The 23,366-nt window shown below is 37.5% G+C and overlaps 2 protein-coding genes across 3 annotated transcripts; one reads left to right on the forward strand and one right to left on the reverse strand.

Moving 5' to 3' along the window:
* Positions 1-2,215: 2,215 nt before the first annotated feature.
* On the reverse strand, positions 2,216-19,667 carry patl1 (PAT1 homolog 1, processing body mRNA decay factor). Of its 2 annotated transcripts, none has more exons than XM_055158241.1 (20): positions 19,634-19,667; positions 14,901-15,006; positions 14,229-14,435; positions 13,637-13,852; positions 13,285-13,373; positions 13,105-13,185; positions 11,495-11,695; positions 10,847-10,951; positions 9,981-10,058; positions 9,306-9,517; positions 8,494-8,632; positions 8,000-8,117; positions 7,237-7,334; positions 6,789-6,848; positions 6,563-6,708; positions 5,724-5,883; positions 5,126-5,251; positions 4,555-4,646; positions 3,450-3,599; positions 2,216-2,590 (listed from the first exon to the last, which is right to left on the reverse strand). In XM_055158241.1, exons 3-20 carry the CDS (start codon positions 14,320-14,322, stop codon positions 2,569-2,571), a joined length of 2,187 nt encoding a protein of 728 aa, XP_055014216.1. In that variant the 5' UTR covers positions 14,323-14,435; positions 14,901-15,006; positions 19,634-19,667; the 3' UTR covers positions 2,216-2,568. The 2 variants fall into 2 exon arrangements, with proteins under 2 accessions (XP_055014216.1, XP_055014214.1); XM_055158239.1 differs by lacking the exon at positions 19,634-19,667 and adding an exon at positions 16,642-16,769.
* LOC129410338 (C-type lectin domain family 4 member A-like) lies at positions 17,603-21,573 on the forward strand. Its single transcript, XM_055158258.1, has 6 exons — positions 17,603-17,717; positions 19,005-19,130; positions 19,647-19,808; positions 20,269-20,408; positions 20,488-20,585; positions 20,657-21,573. Exons 1-6 carry the CDS (start codon positions 17,636-17,638, stop codon positions 20,844-20,846), a joined length of 798 nt encoding a protein of 265 aa, XP_055014233.1. The 5' UTR covers positions 17,603-17,635; the 3' UTR covers positions 20,847-21,573.
* The last annotated feature ends 1,793 nt before the right edge of the window (positions 21,574-23,366 follow it).

A 23,366-nucleotide genomic window follows, 5' to 3' on the forward strand; every position in this document is an offset into this window, starting at 1 on the left:
GAAAGCTTTTTAAATTTCATTTAATTTTTCAATAAAATAAAGGAAAAATCAAGGAGAAAAAAAAACCCAGAACAAAACAAAAAACAGACATGATGCAATGTTTTCACTTTCCTCTGTCAGTTTGCATCCCTTTTCTCACACCAACTTCATGTGAACCTTTTCTTTGTCCCTCCTCTGTACCATGTATTCTCTCTCCCTACTCTATACGTGTCCAAATCATCTAACATAATTTAATACTTATTTCTTAACTTAATATCCATCAATTTTCTTCTGCTTTTCTGGGGCTGGGTCACGGGGGCAGCAGTCTAAGCAGGGACTCCCAGAATTCCTTCACCCCAGACACGTCCTCCAGCTCCTCCGGGGGGACCCGGAGGCGTTCCCAGCTGAGACTGGCCTGGGAGAGAACTTAATATATAAATATAATTTATTATGTGTAATCCATTTTATTTTTCACAGCACTTTTTGTTCAGACTCATTAGTGAAGTGGAGAGACCACAGTGCTCCTAAACATGGAGTTGGCCATTATAGCAACATGCAAGAGTAATTCAGTCTTCTGCTTTACTCACCCCAAATCCCTTTTAAGTAACACTTTTACTTGTCACTATCCCAATGTACAATTCTAATGTAATGACACATAAAACATCTAAATATTTGGCATTGATTAATAATTTTTCAGTTTATATTTTAGTTGATTCTATATGCATTACATATGTCCTACACCAAACATGTATACTTTTAAAAACAATTGTAACTTTTCCCTTCACATGACAGGATATAGTAAAATGAAACACAGCCATATACATACAAAATTAAATAGGTTTAATCTATATTTAAAGGTGCACTGTGCAAATTTTCTGGTGTGATTTAATCCGTGTATCATTCGTTCATTCGTTTTTCAATATAAAACCAAAAATAAGAAAACGAAAAAACAACAGTTTTCTTCGTTATTTGTCTCCAAAACCAAAATGAAAAAACGGATAACGATTCGTTTTTTCAGTTTTCGATTTTGTGTTTAAATGAAGAATGGAAAAAACGGATAACGGCCGTTTCCCGTTTACGTGACTTCCGTGACTGCGATGCCGAACTTTTGCACCTCGTACGGACTGAACCGGGACTGTCCAGGTCCGAGACCAGACCGAGACCAGAGCGGGACTGAGACCGGGACCAGACCGGGACCAGAGCGGGACTGACACCGGGACCAGAGCGGGACCGAGACCGGGACTGAGTCTCAGTAGCGCTCTGGTCCCGGACCTGGTCCATCTGAACCAAAAGCTCTTAGTTCGGTTCGTTTTCGTTGGGGTGAAAGCGTCAGTCGGAGGCTTTGCACCACCTCGGAATCAGCCGCGGTTCTTGATCGCGGAGGACCAGAGCAGCTCGGTCTGGTCTCGGACCTGGATCCGTCCTGATTCAGTCCGTATGCGGTGAGACTGGGACCAGACCGGGACCAGAGCGGGCCTGAGACCGAGATCGAGACAAGACCGGGACCAGACCGGAGGCTCAGAGCCCACGGCAGGGCCGGAGCTCCAAGCTGAGGCTCGGACCCCGTGGAGGCTCGGAGTCAAAGCTCGGAGTCCGCCCTGGTCCCGGTCTGGTCCCGGTCTCAGTCCCGCTCTGGTCCCGGTCTGGTCCCGGTCTCAGTCCCGCTCTGGTCTCGGTCTGGTCTCGGACCTGGATCAGTCCCGGTTCAGTCCGTATGCGGTGCAAAAGTTCGGCATCGCAGTCACGGAAGTCACGTAAACGGGAAACGGCCGTTATCCGTTTTTTCCATTCTTCATTTAAACACAAAATCGAAAAACTGAAAAAACGAATCGTTATCCGTTTTTTCATTTTGGTTTTGGAGACAAATAACGAAGAAAACTGTTGTTTTTTCGTTTTCTTATTTTTGGTTTTATATTGAAAAACGAATGAACGAATGATACACGGATTTGCCACCTGCTTGTCTCCATGGAAATGTTGAATTGAATGTTCTACAGTATGGCATTACCATCTACTATCTCCATGGGGACACAGGGCAATGCCGATGCCACCAGGCCGAGTTACAGGTCAGATCTGTGGAGAAGTATGAATGTAATGTTTTTCAACATAAAAGAATAAAAATAGGTGTCAGACTCCCCATCAGAAAAGTTACATAGCGCATCTTTAAGCAGTTGTATGTGTTTTTATGCACGCAGTGAGAAAAACATGCATGAATAAAATCAGCTTGAAACTGTTGCCATTGCCTGTGTTTTTTTTAAAAAGCTTTATTGGTGCCAACTGTGAAATTGAAACAACTTATGTACACATTCAAAATAATGAAACAGTACATTTTATATAATAGAAATACTTTTTTAATTTTAAGGTTCATCACGGGCATAATCGTAAACAAGATATTTAAAAATGCAGATTTCATTGTCATTTGTCATACACACAGTCCTTCGCTCATGATCGTCTCACACACACATTCAAACCAGAGACTAAACAAAATACATTATTCGTTAGATTCTGCTGTTTAAAAATGACAGATCCAGTCACCATTCACACCAAAGAAAACATCTGCAATGAGGGCTGTGTCCACCACTGTAGTAACTTCTACCTGGACAAAGCTGAGATCCTGTGAATACAAAAAATGTGACATAAGATGGTTAGTGCATGTACAAAATTGAAACTTTAGAGTGCTATTATTATTTTAAGCTATTATTATCTATTCTTTTTGAACAGAAAAGCTAAGCTAAGTTCAAAGCTTTATTCAAAGCAAAGAGTGGTTATTTTAAAGCATGTAAAATCTAAAAATCTAATTGTTGATAGAAATTGAGACATCTAGGAGTAAAATATATCAAAGAATAAAACTTTTGCTACCAAGTACACAAGCCCCGATGAAGCTTGCTAGTTAGTAGTCAAACACCAGCTTTTAAAGTCCACATACACAACCAGTCAAAAGTTTGGACACACCGCACACATCTCATTAATTTTTTCCCCTTTTTTCTTACCTCTACATTTTAGATACATACGGAAGACATCAAATATATAAAGCAATATATAGAATTATTTAGTAAAGAAAAAAGTTACATAATGCGACAAAGCAAAGGGTGGGTAATTTGAAGATTTATAGTTTTTTTTAGTTAGTTAGTAACTTTTTTTTTTTTACTACATAATTCCATACATCTTACTTCATATTTCATTATGTCTTCTGTATCTATATCAAATGTAAAAAGTTTTAAACATGTAGAAAAAACATTGAATGAGAGGGGGAGTCCAAACTTTTGACTAGCAGTGTACACGTTTGGAGTCATTTTACTACATTTCATAGGTGTTTATCCATAGTTTTGATGCATTCAGTGAGACTCTCCTGTCTAAAAAGTCCAATACCATTAACTGAAAAAGTGTGTCCCAACGTTTTGACTCAAAGTAGATATTACTGTATGCATTCAACCATTAATCTGCCATTAAAATAAAAACCCAAACACACTCACTGTAGTTTGTCTTGTAACAATTCCAATCTTTGCCGGTCAACGTAGCGGGAGAAGAGTGAGAGGAGGTTTGGAGGTGTGAATAACGGAGGAGACAGAGACGCGGACGGGACAGACAGCAGCTCCCGCGTCACAGAGAACACCAGCTCAGTCCTGGGACAAAAAGACACAATGTTAAAATGTTCAGTATCTGCAACAGAAATGATCACATAATCACAAAACCACTACTATCTTGTTTTACTCCAAGTACATCATCAGAAATGAATTCACTTGGAAGAAAGTTGAAATTGCTGAAAGATGAAAATTGCTAAAAATGCACTATACAACTTTTCTGGTTTCGTAAACACGCCTGTTTGCCTCCAAGATTGTTTTTGCAGTGCTTAAAATTTCACATAGTATTCAATTTGTAGTGATGGGGAAACTAAGGCTTCTTGATACATCAAAGCATTTGAATGTGTCGAGGCTTCGAAACACACTTCCACAGTGACATCTAGAGGAAATGTTTTAGTATTGCACAGAGGTTCAAAGGACATTCTCTGTGATGTGATTGCAGATAAAACTAGTTTGTTTCACATTTGTGTGCGTGTATTATATGCATTTGGTAAAATAATATGAATAGAATATTAAAACAATGGAATATTTTACTTAAATTTTTCTTTTAACCCTGGGCGCAGTCTATTTTTATCTATATATTGTGCTTATAATCTCGTAGAGAACACTACATTGGCACAGGGAAATTATGTACACTGCATGGGCCCTGACGCTAGCTGGATACTCAGGCTCATACCCAGTACCTCTGCTCTGTAAGATCAGCATGCTGGACCCTGCGCCACTGCAATGTGGTGACATCTAGTTACCATGTCGTTCCATGCAGTGAAGGGTTCACATCTATATGAAGACAAGCAGGTGGCGGAGTACGCACCAGAAAAGTTACATTGTGCACCTTTATAGTTAGAAAATTTGTAACAAACTTTAACATCCAAAACATAGTCCAGCTGACTAGTTCTTGGATTTAAAGTATTAAAATTGTAACTTTGATTCAATTGTGACTGTCCTAACAACCTTAACTGAACTCTTTTAGGCCAGACCAGGTGAAATCACTGTTTACCATCGATTGTCGTCCATGAGCTGACAGTTTGGCTCAGAGCTCTGCATCCGCTCCCCTTCACTCAGGATCAGATACAGCAGCGTCACTCCAAACTACAGACAGACAAAGGGGGAACATTTTTTTAAATATTATATACATTTATAATACTACCAATTTCAAATAATCTTAAAATGTGTGACATTCACATGAACAATTTCAATAATCAAGTAATAAGATTTTTAAAAATGTTACATATAAATGCTTTTGGGCTTTTTCCATTTTTTGTTTTTTCCCCAATCAATTTCTGTTAAACTCTGGGTTACTATTATTACTGTTTAAAAATTGCTTGTCAGTCGTCTGTGCCATCCTACGGTTGGGCGACTAATCGGGATCGAGGTTAAGTCATGTGTAATTGTCAGTTATATGTTTTGTTTTTTATCTATCTACGGCCAATTCTCTGTCAGTAAAAGACTGCCGTTTAGGGCAGAAAATGTGCCTTTTTTGCATTAATGACAAAGGGTTGAGTTGTTTATGGTATTAAAATCAATCCTGCCTTAAGTAATCTACTCATTGCATAGTGACTGTTGAGTACCTTGTTGTGTAGCACTGATGCTAGCTGCCCCTCGGTGCTTTGCAACTCCTGGAGGAGGTCAGTGAGAGCAGAGCTGGACATGGACTGGACCACAGTAGAGACGGGCTCCACTAACCAACACAGCACCTAAGGGAGAAAAAAAATTTAAGGTGATCGATTATGGCAAACAGACTTTTATGAGCTCTTTAGCACGTTAAAACAATGTTACCTCATTGGCTTAACTAGGTTTGTATTTTGATTGATTCATGCATGGTTGAGCAATCCTGCATTGTGCTCCAAAAAATTATGTTTTCACCTACCCCCTATCTTCTCCCACTGCTCTATACTTACTTGGCTGTATTCCAAAAAAATCAGGTAGTAAATGTAGGGCTTAAACATGCCACACAAAAAAAAACAACCCAAAAAAACATGGACATTTGAACAAAATAGTTAAAAAAAATAAAAATAAATTCAGTCTTTTCTTGTACAAAATGTCCCATCCCAAATACTCTTTTATATTTATATTTATATACATATTTCCAATTAAGAGTTATCGTTTTTTCCTATATGTGCCTAATGGCCAATTTGAGAAGGAATCATTCCAGCTGTGTTTCCTCACCTGGTCCTGTTTGTCCTTCTTGGCGAGTGCGGGCAGGTTTCGGGCAATTGCCATGAGAACGGCTGTTGCCTGGGCAGAGGGCAGGAAGGGGAAGAGCCTGGAGATCAACCGCTTCCCCTTCCTCACGGACATGATCATCACCAGCTGCTCGTCACTCACCCTGCAGGCGGGGAAGAAACATGTCAAGTTAAAACTCAGCACAAATGTAGTGTTTTTGGTGGAAGGTCGCCTCTACAAGTTTACTAGTTTTTGATGGTCCACTATAACTTTTCTGCTCAAGGGTCCGCCACCTGCTTGTCTACATGTAAATGCTTTTGCTTTGCCTGGAAAATTGCAGAACTTCTAATTACAGGCGCGATTAAAAGATTAATTGATGGACCAGAAAAAACATTCTTACTGTGTGGAGTAGACTTGCCTGTTGCCTGTGTCACAGATCTGACTTGGTGTGAAAAGTTACACTGAAAACCAGTAAAAATCAAGTACAGTGTCTTTAAACATTTATCTGTAGTGTACTTGATCACTTTAATTAACTTTATCTGGGTGCAAATTGGATAAAAATCTCACCTTTAAACTTTACAGGCATTTTGCTATCAAAAGACTAATCAATAAATCAAAGAAAGAAAAAAATCAAGAATTCTTAATCTTAGAAATGTGTTGTATAAATAGAGTGGACAATATAGTGCCATGCCCAACAATGACCCTATATTTGAAAAATACATATATTATACATTTAAAAAGTAAAAGTAAAGGTATTATCGTTATAGTTACACAGTTATTATAATCTGGAAATTGTGCATGCTTAGGTTTAGATTTCTGAACTTAAAGCCTTGGTCCCTTACTTGTCCTCCCACTCTTTCTCACGCAAAGAGTTGCAGAGTTGAACCGTGTTAGTTTTGTGTTGTTCGAGCAGAGCCTCTCTCTCTTCCTCTGGGGTCAGGACAAAACGTTTCTCAAAGTCCTGCACCTCCAGCAACAAACTGTACATCTGCAACACAAACATTTTATCAGCGTAATAATGGAATCATAAGTTCAGTTTTAATGTTTCAGTTTGATCCTCTCATTTACCTTCTCCACTGTATAGAGGATCTGGCGTCTCTTATTCCAAACTTGTTTCTCACGCTTTTCCTGCAAATAAAAAAAGTATTTCATAAACATCAACAGAAACTGGAAAAGTTTGTATTTTTTGTTGTAGTTTAAAATTTCCGTTTAATGGTAGACAATATAATCTGCACTAAAGTAATAAAGGAATTAATAGGGGTGCCACCTCCGATTAGGGTTGGGTCCGATTTATACATTTTATTATTTTTTTTAAGTACCAGTAATGCAACACTCGCTGTTCTTTAGTGCCACTACCTGAATTGTATAGTTTGCATAATGACTGACGAGTAGCCTCTTTCACTGAACAAAACCACACAGTAAGCCAGTATGCCAAACAATTCAAGCTTATGATTTGTTATAGCCGTCCTTGTTTCGCCAAAAAATTTTTTTACTAACATCCTTCATCCACACAAACCTCGTCATCGGAGCGACTCGTCACCACTGCATCGATCATCTTTCGAGGGTTGTTGACACTGGACACTGTCAGTTTACCCAGAGATCCTGCAAACTGGACTGTGGACACAAGACAGACATGTAAATAGACTACAGGCCAGGGTATGTTTTGGTAGAGAGTAAATAAAGTGTGGGTTGTATGCAAAAGTAGTATCAAAGGAAGAATTTAATTGATTAGATTTGACATTTATGTTTTAACATCTGTAAGCACTCTACAGTGCACATTAAAATGGGGTTATTCACACTGGTGTGTGCGCGTGCTGAAAGTTTTGATCAAAGTGTTTCTTTAAGCGTTCTTTCAGACAAAGTTAAAATGGTATTGACAGCATTTTACCTGTAGATTATTTATAAAATAAAAGACACAGCATGAGGCTGTGAGAGGAGAGCAAAGGCGCTAGTTTGAGGAGGTTGTAGTGAGTTTAGTGAAAAGCGAGTGTTTCTCCACACGGAGAGAAGGGGGAGAAGATATGGTGTTTTGCCGAGTTGAACACTGAGGGTTTCTGTGCATCTCCTGTAGCTCTTGTGAATCTCCTCAAGGTTTACAGCTCCTTTTGTTGGTCACAGAGCAGAGACATGTCTGTATTCACCACACAAGTGCATGTGTTTTCAGAAATGGCGCGTCGTCCTGCTTCAACAAACCCCATTTGTGTCGTGGGGTCGAGCACCACCATACGCAGGTGGACGCGTATCTGTGAAAACTGTGTTGTGAGTGAACAGTTTCTCACCTGGCCTGTAGGTGTGCTCCACTTTGGCCACCTGTGGAGTAATGAGTTTGGTGGTATGCTCCTTTTTACTGCTGTCTCGTTCCTTTTCCTGACGCTTCTCCATCTTTTCATAATAGTTCTGTATACATAACATAATAAATAACAAGTTTAAATTTACTAACTCAAAAGGTTGAAGTCCCAGTTTTAATCAACAAATTATTTAAATATTCTATTGCTCCACTTCATTAATGATGGACAGATAGAGAGATAGAGAGATGAAGAGATAGATGGTAACTTCGATCTTGTTCACACTCTACCCTTCAATAATTCTGTACATCAGTAAAGATATATAATAAGCTACTCTTAGGGTCAAAGGAGTTTTATCCTTTGCAAACTATAAGATGCATGCTTGTCATTAGTTTTGGAATAAACTAGTTCTATATCTAAGGCAGTAAAAATCAGGTGCAGTGCTTTGAATTGACTTGAACATAGCCAGTACTCCTATACTCCCTTACCTGGTAGTAGTAGTCATCCAAATAGGGGTCAGTGCTCTGGAGCTGCATCATTTGGATCTTGGTGACCCACTCTTTCTCCTTCTGGGTCATCAGGTTACTGTAGGGGTCTCTGCTGCGCCGATCCAGTCCAGGCCGGCCCCTACAATAAGGACATTTAACAAACAATTATGGTCATTTACTTGGTTCAGGTAACTTCGTAGAATTCGTTTGCAGTTGGGAGTTGATTTTTCTAAACTACACTGGTCAAATGTGTTTTTTAACTAGTTTGTTAAGAAACGTCCTCTCCACAAAGTTTAGCAACTAATGTGTTGCCTACTGATGTAGAAAGGTATTGTGTTGTTGCAGTGAGAATAGAGCTTTTAGACGGGGAAAGGAGACAGGAGAGAGACAAGGTCACTCAGATATGATGATGGATAGAACAATAGTTTTTAGGGGGCAATATTTATCGTGCATAAGTGTGTAGTGGTGAACTTTTGGTCATTTCTTTGTACTAGGATAGGATTTGAGTAATAAAGGGTTGAATAAACAACTTCTATGACTATGATTATATATAAAAACTGACAAGACTTTTGTTCTCTTTTTTCATACCTCATTTTTAACAAAATTGTACATTTAGAATGTTTTGGGGGATAATCCCACTTGAGTGTTATTGCGTCGATGGCATAAACTGGTTTCAGTATTATAATTTAACAATATTTTCTTTAGCTATATGTCACACTTAAATCTCACTAAATCTTTGGTGAGACTGAGCCTTTAAACTCAAGTAATTTCACATTATGCCAGAAAAGTTGAGCGTATTGTCCAGTCCTTACCCTCCTCGGCTCTGCATGCGCTGGGTGAGCATTCTGCGATGCTGTGGGTGAAGGTGGGTGGTGTTGTGGCGAATGGGTGGCGGGTGGTTGGGGGGTCCATGAGGAGGGGGTGGTCCCATCCTATGCCCATGAGGAGGAGGACCACCGAAGAACGGCCTGAACCCACCTCCGGGCATCATGGGAGGGGGGCCTCCGCGAGGGAAGCCTGCCACCTGCACACAGGACAGAGAAGAAGGTCAAAAATCATTAGAGACTACATTCCAATCCTAAGCTGCACCAATCACCACATCAGAAAAAGAGAAAACAATCATATAAAAGTTAGCATTATAATTATACAAAATCTGACAATAAATGCAAATAAACTATTTAAGACTAAAAAAGACCAAGTATACATACTTGGTCTTTCTAATAAAGAGGCTTACATCCTCTTTATTAAACGGACTTGATGAAGAAATTGTACTACTTTCTGTGTTAAAGGCACAGGTAAAAAGTTTCTATTGTTTATGGAATATCACTGGTTTTTGCTATATCAACCAGTCCTACTTCTACAAGCTATTCAACTCATAATACTTTTCAAGAAAATACCAGTGAAAATGAAGATGTATAGAACAGTGGAGAAGCAATAGGCCATAATTTTAAATATAATTAGTTACTGAAGTAACGAACTGAACTAACCTGAGAGTTGAGCATTTGAGCTCTCTGGATCTGAGACAAAACTCCAGGAGGAAATGGACCGCGGCACAGAGGGGAGTTCTGCGCAAAACAAAACAATGATCAACATCAACATGAAATCAAATTTAAAATGTGAAGATTTGTCATTTCTTGATAATCTAGTGTTTTATGAATATAAAATAAATAAATAATGTTTAAAATCTATTCTTCTTTATGCCATATTTTTGACAGGTGTAAGTAGAAACTGGTAACTTAGCTGGTAGTGTCTGCCACTTTGAAAAAAGCAGGTGGTGTACCCTCCTCCTGAAAAGTTACTAAATGCACCTTAAAGTCATAATTCATGCACCACAAAAAGTACTGTTGTGTGCTCTGTTCATGTTTGGGTGCTTGGAAATATGTTTTTTCTGGGTTAAAAGAAAATGCACACAAACACTTGCGGATGGATGAAATTCAGTTGATTTGTCAATTTATCTTAAATATTTGAGCTCTCTGGATGTTATTACATTTAGAGTTTTACTATCCCATATCCCAAGAGCAACAAATCTGCACAAGAAAGACCTGATACTACTGTTGAAATAATTACAGAACATTAACTGGTAAAAGTGTTAGGTAAAGTTAACATTAATGTTTAACTTTTGAGATGGCCGATGACAAAAAATGAGCAGACTCCACAATTTGACTACTTAAGAGATAAAATTCCCAACTTTCTGAGTTAAACCCAAACCAGATGGAACCACAAAATCTCATCTCAAAAACCCAAGTTCCCAAGGACCAGATGGATGCAGAAATATAACAGGAAGTTGAAACTCATGAGTACTTTCTGATAGTCAAAAATGTTTAAACTCTAAGGGAAGAGGATGTGGACTCACTGCTATGTTGAGGAGGGTGTTTGGAGATAGGCGCTCAGGGAAATGAGGAGGGGGGTATCTGTGAGGCACCGGGGCGCGGACGTGTACTGCAGTGGGGTGGTGGATCTAAATGCAATACGCATAAAAATACAAACAAACACAGCAGAGAGAGAGTCAGGAGGGACTAAAGTAACTACAGTTAGAATCACAGACTTGAGAGGAAAGAAAAGACAAGTGTTTCTCTAAATTAATGTAGCCAAGAATTTAAACCCAAAATATTACAATTATTTTTGCAACAGTATTTTGGGACACAGATAAGTCAGGTTTATGAAATTAAAACATTTTAAATGGCCTTCATCATCATCATTTAAAAAGCTGATTGTTTTTTTTGTTATATTATCAGTATTTTGCTCAAGAGCCCAACATTATACAAAAAACCCTAGGAGGAATTGAAACCACAAAAGGTATAGTTACTGGGAGAATGTCTCTGTATACTGTTGCACCTTACTGTTGAAAGGTAAATGCAACCACTCCTAAATCTTTCTGTTGGTGTCCAATTTTACAAGCTACAATTCTTATCATAAAACATTAAAGAGTAAACATTATTAGGTAAATGTTACATGCATTTACAACAATTCCATGTATAGTACATTAGTAAAATTATTTCACCTGATGGTTGAGGGCGTGGCTCATTGGTTGCTTGGGTGGAGTCCCGATAGGAACCGCTCTCACAGGAGGAGAGCCAATCACAGGCGAGGATGAGCGAGGGGGCGGCACCCTCTCTGACAGATCTCTGCTTTCATCGCTCCGGTTCTGAGGTGGTCTTTTGGGCAAACCCACCTCTTTGATAATGGACATAAGTGGACTGTCCTGAAAAAAAACAACAACAAAAAAACAACTAAAATTTAAATCATACATTTTTGTTAAAGCTACCTCATTTTTTACATACATTTTTTACATAAAATGTTTTTATAAAATCAAACAAATTTATTGTGGTTGCGATTAGATTCCCAATAAAAGTTTAAAAAGGAGGTTTCTGTTCAGTGCACAATGTAAATAACTCTAGAATTAATAACATTTGAGACGACGACTGAGATGATAAACGAAAACACAAATACCATGCATTTCAGAATATGCGGGTATAGTACAAGATAGTATTTGAATAAGAAGACAGGATATTATGTTCTTTGCAGAGAATATTTTACCCCCTAAATAATTGCAGCCTTAGCGAATTTAGTAATTGCACAAACTCAAACTACAATTTAAACTCAACTCAATTCAAATTTCAAGTTGATTGTGATACATTTTGTCCAGTCCTAATTTTTGTACTGCACTGGAGCAATAAAAACAAACATCCACTCACGATATTGATTTGCAAGTACAATTTTCATTCCCAAAGATTAACATGGATTAAACTACTGAACCAGGTCAAACAAAACCTTAACGTTCATGTACACCAAGTAATTATTTGTAATTTTTAGTGGTGGTACACAAAAATCACGGTTTGGTATGTACTTCGGTTTTGAGGTCACGGTTCGGTTCATTTGTGGTATAGTATGGGAACAAAATGCTAAAAATCATTTGCGCGTTTATTAAACCAACAATTTGTTTTAACATTATACAAACAGGAAAATAAATTAAATGCAAAGTGCTGCTTGGTAATACTAATAAATTAAATTAAATATTCTCAAATAAGCAACAATTGTATGAAATATTATAAAAAATAAATTCCTCGTAAACAATAAACAAAACTTTTCAAAAAGTAAAGCGCAGCACTAACAGTTCCAGGAAGAAGTTTCACACGATCTTCATATTTTTGGCCAGAAAAAACAACTTGTCCACTTGTCTACATTAAGTGCAGATCTGTGCGGATGGAGTTTCTATGCCAGCGAAAGTGAGGACTGAGGCACAATGACGGTAGTTTTGCAAGGATTCACATGGTTCAGAGGGATGGAGTCAAGGTGGCCTCCCTAACTATAAAGCACGGCGGAAAACACTGCCACCCCAATCATGGACGAGTTCCCTTGTGAATATTAAATAACAGAGCCTTCCGTGTAGCTGCACATGTAGTGACGAAATGTAAACACACACAAATTGCGCAAATTCACTCATGTACAGCCCTGCACCGAACTAAAACGCCCTGTACCGAAATGGCATGAATACATGTACCGTTACACCCCTAGTAATTTTGAAATTTTATTTTTGTAATCAGGGAAAAAACACTACTGTTTGTTGATATTTTATATCAAAACAGTGGCCACATGCCCAATGCTTCTTACCTCCATGTGCGTGGGCAGTCCTGGGGTGACGCTAACGGGCCCAAACCCCATACTGTTCTCCCAAATATTGTGAGAGTTCATCTAAAATAAGATATTTCCAATTACCGTGTGCATAATTGCATACACTACAGTCAGTTTGATGAGATGTACAATATAGAACGAAAATACATCAAACCAAACCTGTCCCATAGGAGAAGTTCCTCTGCGCATTAAGTGCTGCTGCTGTTGCTGCTGGTAGCTGAGCATTGATGCAGGGCCAAGGGGCAGGCCTACAACAGACATATTACATATATGTATTATATATATATATATATATATATATATATATATATATATATATATATATATATATATCCATCCCTGTGTTTATTATTATGTTGTGCTGCAGCTGTTTGAATTCCACTTAAAAACATAACATAAAAGTAGGAAGGAAATATTTTTGTTTATCTGAGGCAAATTATTATTTTATCAACAAGTTCATTATTTTCATCATAAGTGAAGCGCAGTGTATGGTGTAAATGTACTGTCTCACCAGAAGTGGAGGGCATCTGGGGGTGAGGGGGGAGTTGGTTTGGGATGGGGGCTGGCTGAGGCAGGACTCTGGACCGGTCCAAACCCTGGAGACCGGACAGAGCGGGGTTTGGTCTCTCTGCTGCCCCCACACCAGCGATGGCAGGGTCTGCATCAAGTATGAACCGGGCTAAGGACTCTGCCAGGTCACCTCCCCCTCCTCCTCTCTCCTCTGTATCTGAAGATTTAGGATACATTATTATACCAACTCAGGAGAGATAAACCACAACATAAACAAAAAATGGTGTTGTAGTTGTCACATTTCAAAAGTTAAATATTATGAATGTCAAAATTTCTGTGCATTATTTCAGACAACATTAGATTAGATCCAATGTCAAGAAGTGCACCACAAACAAAACAAAAGAAAAGAAAACTCAAGTGAGAGGAGGTAACATAGTGGGTAAAGCATTTATCCATCGTATTTGAAACTGTATCTCAGAAAGACTTCACATATCATCTACTTCAGTGACAGAAATATATTACAGGCCATCTTGTTGCAAGGCATATTTTCATTTGGAGCTAGAGAGATATTTTAAGTTATATTCTTCACTGACCTGGACGAGGAAAACCAGAGGAAGACGTGAAGTTTAGTGAGGGCAGAGATGATGCAGGGGGGCCAAGTGGTGGGGTGTCTGCAGCTCCCCCCATAGCTCCGAGTCCCGGTCCAGATCCCGGTCCAGATCCTGGCACAACCCCTCCCAGTCCATCGCGTTCATCCAGCTCCGCCAGACGTTTGTGCTCCTCCTGCCAGTCGTCATCCTCTGAAGACGATGGAAGTAATAGTAGAATAAATTATTATTTGTTATGCATGTCACAGTATCAAATTTTAGACAAGATGAGATGAAAAGACGTGGGTTCACGAGCATGAGACATGACTGGATTTTAACTTCATTCATAGTTAATATAATGATAAAATGGGCACTTCAGGTCACAATATTGGCCTTGCTTTTTTGATTTACATCATTTCATATTCTTGCTCACTTTGTAGCATTGCTTTTGGGAACTAACTTTTTTGGAACTTTGGAACTAATACTGATGCCTATTTTCCATTTCTATTTTGCACTATGTATGTATCTAATGTTAGAAAGACACCAGGAAAATGCTAATGCTCATATTTTGAACATATACGTTTTTAGAAGAGACATTTAACCAAGAACTAAAAAAAAAAGTATAATCAATAAGTGCCATAAAGATAATACTTTAATCAATAAAAAGTATTTACTGACCAATTGCTCCTGCCCCAAATGTGTCATCATTGAACTGATCGATCTCATCTTCCTCCTCTATCAGCCCGTCATCCTCCTCCTCCAACGTACAGTCATCATCCAGGGACTGAAATAAAAGCAAAAAGATTCATGTTGTTAAGATGGAGCTTCGGATGGGACTTCAAAAAATGGCGGTTACCATGGAAATGTTTCATGTTTGTGACAGCAGTGAAATACTCTCAGAGATGTATTAGCCAAAACAATGTTACAAAGTAAGCAAAAGCACAGTGGAACAACCCGATAAACTGCTGGGTCACTACTGGTAAATATATCACTTTATAGTGTCAGAAAAAATTTTAACGCATGCTAAGGGTAGTATTTAGCATCTTAAAATCTCTATTGGTTTAAAATTAGGCTCACTTAAAATTCCATATGATGTGATCACAATCCCAAGATCTATTGCAAACACCAGGGAGAGAAATATACAAAGAACACCATTCTAATGCAAAACACAAATAGTAAACAAATATTCAACTGTTTTTTGACAACTAATATCAAGGCAGTCAGCGCATATACTGCATGGATGTTTTTGGGGCTGTTGATGCATAGTTCTATCTAAGGCTTTTTCATAGCTTTTCACAGACTTATAATGGACAGAGATTGCTATCAATCTAAGAACTGAACATTAAAACATACTCAAAGTTTATATTTGTTTACATTAGTAATAAGGACCAGCACCCAGGATTGTGTGACTGTATTTTGCTATTAGTTTTGTTGAACCAAGAATAGGGCAGTTAACAGAACACTTTGTAAACATGTCCGACAAGATCCTGCAAATGAGAGAGAAATGCTATGTGCCAAGAATCCCATGCATTTCAAATATAATCTTGTGTAGGTCTAAACTACAAGATAAGCAGGTTTAAAACACAAGAGCAATGGAGACAAAGCATTTAATTCTTACTAAAGGGCATTATATTATCTATATATCTTAATAAACAACTTTTGTGACTAGTCAATTGTGATGTTGATTTGACTGTGATATTATTGTTGTCAAGATTTAGACAAAATACTGTTCAATAACATGGCAGATAATATGGTTGATCTTTCTAAGCCAAATTAACATAGAACTAATAGTTAACAAAATGTATGTTAATTCTCTCTTAAAACAGTTCGTTAAAGAAAAGGAGTAATATAAAATGTGCATGTGTAGTGTACAGAAATCAATGTCCAGATGTGAAGCAATGAAAATCTATCCCCTAAAAATAAATCAGGTTTAAAATGTGATGAGCTGTCGGTAATTCCTTAACTAGATCCAATGAGTATATGTGTACTAAAATACAACATGCTGCGTGGTTTATTTTTATTGTATTTGAAGATGTCTTGTAGCATCAGTGGCACTCGTTAGCCGCAATGCTAACACTGTTACATCACGCAAGAGACGCAGCGTTATATCGATTGCAAGACGTGGACGGATCGTGGATTTTAAAAACATTTATACAAAGAAGCACAGTCTTTTTTATAATGTGCAGTGCGATATTGACCCCTGTTTGATCAGGCTGTTCGCGCCCTGAAGACTTGTCCTCCCTGTGGCTCATGTCATCAGGAAAAACTGCTGCTGCACAGGCCAACACCGCATTGGACTTGAGCCGCGCATAAACAAAGAACAGCGGGTTAAACCTCCACGCTCCCGGACGACATTTAACCTCATGTACACAGAAATAACACCAGCTCAGATCTGATACCACACGGGTTTGGTGCTCACCTGAAATCGAAACATCTATCTTTAGGATTTCGGGAGAAGTGCATCGGGAGCAAGGCGCCGCGCAAATGACGCAGTTGTTACGTTTCCTTCTACGTGCTTGACGGGAACGAGCACGCACACACTACATATCGCGCACGCGCAGAACTAAATGACTGAAGAAAGTTTTTCACACTGTTCACTCACAGTAATATCGCAAGTTTAAAGACAATAAACAAATGCAGACATGATCATTTAAATGCCATACTGTGGAACATTCCAGGCAAAGCAATAACATCGTCATATTCACATAGAGACGAGGACGTGGTGGATCCACAGGTTACACAGTTGAATAGTGTGACTAGATTGTCAAAAAAATAAATAAATAAATAAATAAAAAATAAAAAATAGGACATCTCTGGTTTGGGTTGGTTGGTAATAATAAAATTGTGAAACAAAATTGTTATGCACTCGGCATTAATGTGAGTCAGTCACATTTTCTCATTTTGTGTTTCTGTAATTTTTAAGCAGCTTTTCTATGTTTTGCCTAAACAAATGACAATGTAGGCTTCTTTTTTTCTTTTGGCAGGTATCATATTAGTCAAAAATAGGGACACCTGGGACATTTCTTGTATATAACTGGGACAAATCACTGGTTTGTATAAATCTGCTGGGACAGGGGACACAGAACTCAAAACTGGGACTGTCCCAGGTAAATAGAAACGTCTGGTCACCCTACAGTTGAACAAAGGCTTAATTTAGATGGATTGATTCAAAATTTTACATAATAATACAGTTCTATAACCTCTTTACTTAAGCATTTTTGAGAGAAAAAATGAACAGGTGTAATCAGCATAACCTTCACTAAAATGTGGAAGTATAAAAGAAAACTCATTGAGGTTTACATCAGTTGTAACATGTTTGGTCAGGTTTTAAGGAACATAACTATTTCGATATAAGTTTCAGTTGCGTTTAAGCCAGTATAGGTCAGTGCATTCAACATTAAACAAGGGGCAGGATGTCTATGGATGAGAACATATATATGAATTTAGAGGTGCTGGACGTTGGGAAAAAACAACCACATGGAACAGTGGACACAGGTAGGCAAACTGTGGACAGTTTATTTTCAACCACATCAAAACCAATTGTGACCAAATTGTTTAATTGTTGTTTAATATGATGTTGGTAGAATATATATGTATGGGGCTATACTGACATTGTGTTCTAAGGCAAGACACTTCATGCACCTGGCCTAGTACGAACGTGTTGTGTACGTGACTGTTGGTGATGGTCAGAGGGTGGTTGCTTCCATCAGTCTACCTCAGGGCAGCTGTGGCTATAACTGCTTACTTGTACTAGTATAATGTTTGATTGTCTTGAAAAGTGTTATGTAAATCCAATGCATTGTTATTACCTCCGCCAAGGAGGTTATGTTTTTGCCAGCGTTTGTCTGTTTGTTTGTTTGTTTGTCTGTTAGCAACATAACTCAAAAAGTTATGGACCGATTTTGATGAAATTTTCAGGATTTGTTGGAAATGTGAAAAGGAAGAACTGATTTCATTTTGGGGGTGATCCGGAAGAAATCCTGGATTCTGGATCACTTTGAAATTTTAGTTAACATTGTGGTAAATGGGGCCAAAAATTTTGTTTCTCAATATCTCGGTTAATTATTGACCAAACCCCATGAAATTTGACTCAGGGATGGACAATCGGATCCTCTTTCATATTCCAAATTGAAAGATACGAGACAAATATTTATGGAAAACACAATTAATATGAGGGGGACTGTAGTCCTTGGCGGAGGTCTGCGCTCTCTGAGTGCTTTTCTAGTTATTTATTGGAAGGATGTCATAAACAGGAGGTCAGCACTCCAAGAAATGGTTATGGTTTAATGTAAATATTATGTAAAATAAATTAAATCATGTTTATGTAATTTGTAAGAAATTGTAATTCCTTAATTTGCATGCTAATAAAATAACAAGTGAAATAAGTGAAAAATATGACATGATGCATCAGTAAGTAATATACCAACAAAACATAATACACACATTTTGTAATTTGGGAAAAGTGGAAAAAATGAAATCATATCAGAAAGAGCACTGCAAAAAACAAATGTTCAAGGCATTTTATATTGTCAGCATTAAGCTTTTGCCATTTACTCAAAGCAGAAAGAGTAACCAAAAAAACTTGCTCAAGTAAGAGTCCTGTTACACTGTAAAATATATGTAACTCAGATAGGAGTATAAGTATCGTGCCTGAAAACCACTTAGAGAATAACCATTTTATGAAAAAAAAAATAAATAAAATTACTCAAAAAAATGTAACTGAGATTCCAACTCTGATTCCTTTTTAATGTGCATGTTCATTGCATTGTGTTGTGTTCACAGACAGCCACAATGGGGTTACAGAAGCTGTGGTCAGTTCAGACACTGCAAGATTCAAAGTTGCCACAGTTTGTCTGGGTGTCCTCAGTTTCACTTTATTCATCATTGCTGTGGGAGTTGGAGCCAGATGTGAGTTTCAGTTCAATATACAGTATGTCATGTATACAATGTTATAATTATAAAATATTGAATTGAATTGGAATACTTCTACATATTACTCAAGTAAGTATGATAGGAAGTTAAGAATTAGTGCTCCAAGACTTAACTAGTAGCATTAAACTATATTTGGGAAAACTAAAAGTGATATCTGAATGTAGAATCTGACTGAAATGAATGTAGTTGGAAAGATAAAACTTAAAATGATGCACAAAGTCTGGTACTTCTGGCACTTTCAAGACACAGGCCACAGGTTCCCACACCAAATGACTATGTATTTTAATAAGATTCATCTAAAGAGGAAATTATTCTGTAATTTAAACATTTATTAATTTAACAAAACAAAAACAGCATAACTAAATAAAATACAAAAACAAAAAATATGAGGGTACAAACAACAAAATCTTAAATCCACAAATTCAATAACTATGCCCTTTAACTTGTTATAATACAGCACAATCATATTAATAATGTACCTGCTTCTTTCAGTCCACACAGTGTATGTTCAGATGATGGGACAATGGTTGAACTCCTCTCGACAGACAGAGGCTCTGCAGACCCAGATCCTGAACCTGACAGTGGAGAGGGACCAGATGAACAACAGTTATTTCTCTGTGGTGAAAGAGCTGCACAGGGCCAAGGCCAACATGGGTGAGTCCTCTGAGGTTTGAACTATCTGAAGGAAAACAACACATTTATCTGATCATATACTTTTAAGTACAGGTTAAATTTCTGGACTTTATAGCACCCCACTAACACACGTCCCCTTCCTTGGAGGGGAAGTGAACAGGGCTGTAAGGGGGACACCTTGTGGGGAAAGTGTAAATTGTCATTTTATTCTGTTATTTCACTTACTAGTATATCATTTTACATTAATAGGTCTAAAAGTCTACTACAGTAAAGCATACTAAAGTTAAGCATACATGTTGAAATAGTAGTAGTACCCTGACTATTGTATGGCCCAGATGCCACCATTACTTCTGAAATATGACAGGCTATTGCTTCACCTATAACTATACTAATAACCACGGCTCACTGCTACTGTCTGGACAAATCTCCTTTTGGACATTTACGTATCAACATTTCACTGTTATTGTTTTGTGTCATGCAGTGTCCTGTCCCGATGGGTGGAAGAGGTTTGGCTTTAGATGTTATTTTATGCCTCAAACAGTTAACACTTGGAGCAACAGCAGAAGGCAATGTCAAAATATGGGTGCAGACCTGGTAGTTATCAAAAGTCAGGAAGAAATGGTGAGTGTGTAATATAATCAAGAAAAACATTACGATACAATAGGCTATCATATTACATCTTACATTTATCTGTTCATAGATGTTTTTGAATAATCATGGAGATAAATTTTGGATTGGTTTGAGCAGAACATCAAATGATGTCTGGCAATGGATCGATAGAAGCTCTGTTATCAATTCGTATGTTTTAACACTTACAATAACCAGGTATTTCTAATAAACAATTTAACACTAACAATGTACTTTTTCAGATATTGGCAAAATTATCATCCCACATCCTCCAACATGTATGCACATCAGAAGAATTGTGCAGCTTTCAACAGATTTGAAGCACGAATGTATACCACAATAAAGTCCTGGAGTAGCGAGTATTGTGATTTTAACTATTATAAGGGGGTTTGTGAGAAAAAAGCAAATCTTAACTCTGTAATATCAAAGTAACTAGAGCAGCGGTTTTCAAACTGTGGGATGAGTACACCTTTTTGGAGCCTATGTCTTTGTTTTTGCATTGTTGTTTTTTAATTACTTCTCCTTACAGCAGTTTGAATGTGTTATATAATGCATGTGGTTTTGGTGAGGAACAGTGATAAGAATGTCAGCCAAGATGAAATCTGGCTTTTTCATCTACATTTTAATGTTGTTTTCTCATCAAAAACATACCTTGTGTTGTGTTTCAGTAACACATTTAACACACATACTCTGCATATTTAGGGGAGTTCTTTTCTAAACTTAAAACACTCCAGCTTATGATGTCTTGTGGATGTGGAAATACAGGAAGTGCTCCACTGTGCTTTTAAATATACACCTTCACTAGAATCATTTGGATAATTTCAGCCCTGGAATTTCCAATCTCTACTGAACTAAAAATAAACTGGAGCTGTAAACTTGACAACTTGATGGAACAGAGCATTTTGATTTTTGGAGATGTAGACAGACTAATAATAAAGGATTACTTAAACATGTGTGAATGAAACCAAACACAACTTCCTGTTTTTGAGGCAGTGGCTTAAAACGAAAATAAAAAAAGTCCTCTTTTTAACAAAAATACTCCAAAATATTCAACTAAATGTATTTTTTGTACTTTTGTCCAGTTAGAATTAAACTTCTTTAGCTATGTCCAGTAGATGGCAGTGTTGGCTATACCATGTATTTATTAAACATTCACAATTCCACCAAAACTGTATTCTTTCATTTTGAACATTAAAGCATATGAAGATACAATATATTGCTTAGTTACTGTCTATAATGTGGAATATCATGGAGTTTTATCTTCTTGTCTATCTTATTCTATATACCATATACAGTTGGATCTATTAAATGAAGGGTAATATCTACGTGTATTTCCTATAAATCAGCTCTCTTCAAGAATCCTCATTCTTTTGTAGCGCGTTTCCTTGAACGTGTCCTGTCTTGTTTGTTTTTCTCACCTGCCCAAGTCACCAAAGAAGAGAATAGGCTGCAGGGGTCGCATTTTCTCATTCATTGTAAGGACAAAGCCTGTATAAACACCTGTTAAGAGACATGCCACATGAACGTCCAGGCTTATAATCCCTAATAACACTTTACCATTAGTTTAGTTTATTTATTTAATAAAACACAAACAAATAAGTGCACAATATAGCCTACATCATCAGCTATTAAAAAAAAAAAAACAAACTTGATTCACGATTCATGTTGCAAGATTCCACGGAAATAGGAAGTTCAAACTGAAAGCTACTTCGGAAGATACTTGGAAGATAGAACATTTCCATAGAAACAAGCAGGAAGAGGCTCTCCTCATGGAGTCAGGTTTATGGGGGTGCAAGCCCACTCACAGGAAGGACACAAACAAGTAAAAACAAAAACAACAACAAAAAACAAAACCGCAATATCTTACTTAGACTTACGTTATTATACATTTAAGTGTTCAACTCAATATTGAAGTTGCACAGTGCTGGATACAGATGGATACATTTTCTGCATTAATCCTGATAATAATAAGTAATTAAGACCTGGTTTTACTATAGTTTTGGACATTCTGGTTATAAAATAAATGCACTACTAACTAAGCCACTGATGTCCTGATAGAAATTTAAAAATGCTGAACTCCTGACAGTACAAAACAAGTGGAAACCCGCCATCACGAGATCAAGAGCTTTGCCAAATCAGCAGCCTCTGACTCAGCCCACACAGATACCACAAAAACAGTCCGCTGCTGTCTATGTGCTCACTTAAAAGTTCCACCACAAAACTCAGCTTTTAAACGGACTTTTCCCATGTATTTAAGCACAACTTATTTTGCCCCAGTACAGATATATTGTTTAAGCAGCTCTGGACGTCAAAATAAATTTGCTGGGCTCTATTTATCTTTAAGTACAAAGCCTTTTATTGTCTGATAATCATTAAGTGCACAGTTAGCATGCAAATTGTTATTAGCTTTACATGCCATGCCATAGGGTCTCAAAAAGTTGTGAAAAGCACTCACCTCATTGCGGTGAATAATTACAATGCTTGAAATGCAAAACATAAGTGAGGAATAACTTTGGACCACTGGAAACTGTGAAATACTTGTTGTTTTTTTCAAGCCATTTTCAAGACAGTAAAAAAAAAAAAAAATAGTTAATACACAATGCTATAAATGAAATGAAATGTAAATAGCAAAGTTTGGTTAAAAGTTTAAGACATTGTGAATTGTAACATTCTAATATATTGGTGTGATAGCTGCGCAGCCCTTTATTTCACCAGGAAGTCTTGCTGAGATTTGGAAACTCAGGGAAAGGCTTTCTGTTGCATGTGGTTAGAAAAAATGTGTCTAAATGAACATTATATCAAATAAATAAAAGAACACATGTGTGGAATGATTGAAATTACAGTTAGAAAAGTATATATAAAATATAAAATGCCAGAAATAAATTGAAATTGACTACTATTTGTAGCAGACCTAACCTAGGTAACATCTAGTGGTGGAAGTGGTTTAAAGGT

Source organism: Boleophthalmus pectinirostris, unplaced genomic scaffold (assembly GCF_026225935.1).
Source record: "Boleophthalmus pectinirostris isolate CB_2022bp ecotype Guang Dong unplaced genomic scaffold, ASM2622593v1 HiC_scaffold_22, whole genome shotgun sequence".
NCBI classification, from domain to species: Eukaryota; Metazoa; Chordata; class Actinopteri; order Gobiiformes; family Gobiidae; genus Boleophthalmus; species Boleophthalmus pectinirostris.